The sequence below is a fragment of the Eutrigla gurnardus genome (assembly GCF_963514095.1).
Source record: "Eutrigla gurnardus genome assembly, chromosome: 9".
Taxonomy (NCBI): domain Eukaryota; kingdom Metazoa; phylum Chordata; class Actinopteri; order Perciformes; family Triglidae; genus Eutrigla; species Eutrigla gurnardus.
Window position 1 is genome coordinate 13,316,163 of NC_139923.1, and position 4,535 is coordinate 13,320,697.

At 40.9% G+C, this 4,535-nt stretch overlaps 1 protein-coding gene across 1 annotated transcript; it reads left to right on the plus strand.

The window, feature by feature from the left end:
• Nucleotides 1–1,616: 1,616 nt before the first annotated feature.
• On the plus strand, nt 1,617–2,940 carry LOC311018110 (uncharacterized protein). Its single transcript, XM_084016888.1, has one exon. The coding sequence runs from the start codon at nt 1,769–1,771 to the stop codon at nt 2,792–2,794; it is 1,026 nt and encodes a 341-aa protein (XP_083873014.1). The 5' UTR covers nt 1,617–1,768; the 3' UTR covers nt 2,795–2,940.
• Nucleotides 2,941–4,535: the final 1,595 nt, after the last annotated feature.

A 4,535-nucleotide genomic window follows, 5' to 3' on the forward strand; every position in this document is an offset into this window, starting at 1 on the left:
TTGGAACCCATTTTATAACATTTCAGTAACTTAATATACTCTGTTTCTTTGCTGATATATTAAACTGTGCATTGGTGCCTGCATTCTGTTTGCAGAACACATATCAAGCCAGTTATGACCTGACTGAGTTATTTGTGTTGTGTCTTCCAAATCCATGCTAGTAGTAGTCCTTTATTGGATAAGGTTATGTTGTTCTCACACTACGAGGGATAAAACAACAGGCTACAATTTTCATGAAAGCCGGTGACATGAAGCTACAAACTGATGCATCCTCACATCTTTCCATCCATCCAATGACACGATGAAGTATCATCCAATTACATGTTTCTATTTCATTATTTGCAGGCCCCTTCTATCTCCCTAAAATTCCTGTTGTTATGTATCAAAAATGGGAGAAAAACTTTGTTTTGCCATTAGCCAGTTTGCAATGGCATTTGACAACAAAGCGACTTTAACAAGCGGCGTACACACAGTACGGATCAATCAGCATCCTGCGAGGAGCCACAAGCAGCTACGGGTGTGGCCAGCTGAGACGCAGGCAAATATGAACAAACAAAACAACAATGGGAGCTCCTAAAGATGTTGTTATAGATTCTGCAATAGCATCAGTTCTATCTGAACTGAAGAGTATTTCTTCACTGATAGAAAAGCAAAGAACGACATCAAAGTATTGTATTGGTAAGAGTTTGATTGACAGATGGTTCATCCAATCATCTTCCAAGTATTTTTTTTGTGCCTTACCCTATCCAAGCAGTTTCCAATGATGGTTTCTATGTGTTCTGTGTCCATCTGGTGATTAGGTTAGGGGTAAGGTTTTTACATTTCATGATTTATATACTAGTTTTTAATGGGGTGAGTTATTAGTTATAAACCTCTAACCTTGGGCTGCACGGTGGTGTAGTGGGTAGCACTGTCGCCGAACAGCGAGAGGGTCCCGGGTTTGATTCCTGGGTCAGGTTCGGGTTCCTTCTGTGTGGAGTTTGCATGTTCTCCCCGTGTGAGCGTGGGTTCTCTCCGGGTTCTCTGGCTTCCTCCCACAGTCCAAAGACATGCAGGATGGGGATAGGTTCATTGACGACTCTAAATGTCCCGTAGTTGTGAATGTGAGCGTGAATGGTTGTTTGTCTCTACATGTTGGCCCTGTGATAGACTGGCGACCTGACCAGGGTGAACCCTGCCTTCGCCCAATGACAGCTGGGATCGGCTCCAGCCCCCCCACGACCCTGAATACAGGATAAGCGGGAGACGATGGATGGAACCTCTAATCTTATTTCAGCCAAAACCTACCCCTCTCTTTATTGCATATATATACAATTTGGATTCTTTCTTAGGATGTCAAAGAGGAAGCTTTCCCATGCTTATTAATAGTAACACAACCTTCAACAAATGTCGCTTCTGTATTAGACTTTAACCCTTACTTAACCACTATATATACAGTATATATATACAGTATATATATATATATATATATATATTCCAGTGATGTCTTATTCGGGTGATATCTTCGCGTGGGCAGAAATTGTTAGTTGCCACATGACTCTGACAATGCTTTCTGACACCTTCAGAGAACTGAAAGCAGACCTCTTGACTAACAGCGTTTCCTTCCCACTCATGACTTCTCTTGAAGGGCTCGGAGTCTGTCATTTATATTGTGAGTGGCAACAACTCCTCTCAACAGTGCTGGTTCTCGATCAGGACTTTTAATCAAAGATTGAGGAAATAATTAAAAGAGACTCAAGAGATTGTTCTACGGATACCCTTGATTATCATGGCTCGTTTTGATTCCATACTCGGTGTCATCATTCTGTCGGGATTCATCAACCTCTCAGCAGCAAGCAAGGACACTTGTGATCTTTATGGAGTAGTTGGACGGAGTCTGACTCTGCAGTTTGTCTATGAGGGACTGACAAACTCACACGTGCTTAGGTGGACCCACAATAGCACAATCATTTTCTACAGACAACAAGGCAGAGTGTCTGTTGGAAAATCGGTGGACATCTCTACAGCTGGATCTCTTTTACTGACGAACCTACAATTCTCAAGTGCAGGGAGTTACCAAGCAGATGTGCTGAATCCCAATGGTACACTGGCTAAAACATGGACTGGTCATGTCTGTATGGTGGAGAAGGTACCTAATCCTCAACTCACTTACAGATGTGAGTCAAGTGAGTCTACTGCTGTCAATCTGAATTGCCAAGTCAGTAAACCTCAGGGTTTGGTGTTTTCGTGGACGCTCGATGAAAAGACCTTAACCGGCGAAACGAGACAAACACTGAGAATATCACTGGAACAGTTGAAAGGGGAGAGGAGCTTTTCATGCAGTGTGGCAAACAAAGCAAGCAAGGAGAAGAGTGACACTGTCCGCCCGAACTGTAAAAGTCCACCGCTGCCTACTTTGTTCTGTTATACATCCAAAACTGTTGTCGCACTGCTAGCAGGAGGAGCAGGTCTGATTCTGGTTTTGTTCATCATAATCATCATATTATGTTGCTGCCACAGACGCATCAAACCCCAAATGGGACACATGGACGGAGGGGAGCTGAGGATTCTGTCTGTAGAGAAACGATCGCCTAGCTCCATCAGCCCAGAGTATGAAACTATGCACCCGACTGAGGAATCTCCACCCGTGAGGCCCAAATCTTCACCCAGAGTCTGTTACGAGAATGTTTCTCAGCCTGAAAGTCAACCTGAAAACAGTCCTGCACAGCTATTCACAAATGCAGAAGGACAACAGCCTCAACCTTCACCTGTGCCAAAGCCGAGGAAGAAGAGCCCCCAGACACCAAACATCTGAATGTGCCTTCCTCTTCCATTGGGGTTGGAGCAGGGGTTAGTGGGAATATAAAGGAGGTGTTGACTGTGCTGGAGGGATTTCAATATTGATTGTATTTGTAGTGATTTGTTAATGTTACTGATGGTTTTATTTGCTTTATTATGACATCTTTACAGTACTTCTTTGTTCTGAATAAAGTAAATTTCAAACAAAAAAGTTTTGTGTAAAATATTTGATACTGAAGATTAAAGTGTATTGCTTATTTGCTTATTGCTTATAAATATTCTATATTGTTGTTATTGTTAACAAATCCCATGAAAAACTAAATATAAGCATTACTTTTGAGTACTTAAACTTCCTTCAACCTGTCTGTTGCAATCATCCCCAAGCTCATTGGTTCCAACGGAAGACATAAATCTAAAAAAAAAAAAACATTAACATCATTTTGTTGTTTTTTAGAAAAGATTTCTCAAACAAGTTATTTCAGGCTTTGGATACACATACTCATACACATATGAAACATTGACATATAGAATATCATAACTTGTCTGATATTTGCGTACGTTAATCACTCAAGATTAATGATTAGATTGTGTTTGTGATAAACAGTAATCACACAATAGTTTTAAAGAGTTGTTTGAAAGAAATGTGGTTGTCAAAAGGGAGAAGTACAGAAAAGAAGAACAACTTATCTGTGTCAAACACAGTCCTTTGTTCCAGCTTCTTACACGTCAGCATTCTTGAACTTATTAAAATTTGCTTGCTTGCAAGAAGTTATTAAAGGGGGGAAAATCAATAGAGGAATGGATTAGCTAAGGCAAATATCTATTATCTCCAATGGGTAAATGGTAATCCACACATGAAAGTGTTTGCTGTCCCGCCTAATGCTGTGTGACAGCCACATAATGGAATCCCCGTGAGCGTCATCGCCCAAAACTTACAAGCCAATGTCATCTTTTGTCAGGCCCTGCTCCATTCCTGCTCTCTTTACATGGCTGAAATTTCAGTCCAGCCGGCAGGGATTTGGCAGCAAAGCTGGTATCTGCTCCTGGAACAATGCCATTTGTCTTTCTTGAGAAACACTGAGGCTCGGCTGGTAATACGCCACGTGACTTCCCCTCACCAGCCAAAAATGTGCAGCATATACATTGACAATATGGAGAAGCCCACATGCACATACATAGATGTGCTGTATTCTTACATATTACATATTACATATATTCTTACATATTATATATATATATATATATATATATATATATATATATATATATATACACACACACACACACACACATGCATACACACAGGGGACTACATTTCAAGATACAACTTAATGAAACACATCTCATATGCCTTTGCCAGATTTCCCTGGAAATGGAAGGGAAATACCTCTGAAATGTGTTTAATCAGTGGGTCTTGGAGTCTAGAGGATATGCCCTTTTGATCTTGGAGTGTGTGTGTCCAGGAAAAGGGTCAATTACCCATGGAAAGTATTTATACATGTCAGATCATTCTTATTACAGTTCTCTTATTGTCATGGGCTGCCAAGTCTGGGGAAAGTCGTCTACAAACCAAATCAGAAAATCAGTCAGCGCAGAGGCCTTTTCATCAGATCCGTCTGAAAATACAGAGATGATAAGGACCTATTAGCATTCTTGAATCTAACTTAGCACTCTTTGACTTTGGTCCTTTTTCTAAACCTAAAGCATGTGAAGCAGTGTGTGAGTTGAAGACACAATCTTCCAATCAGGCCCAAGTT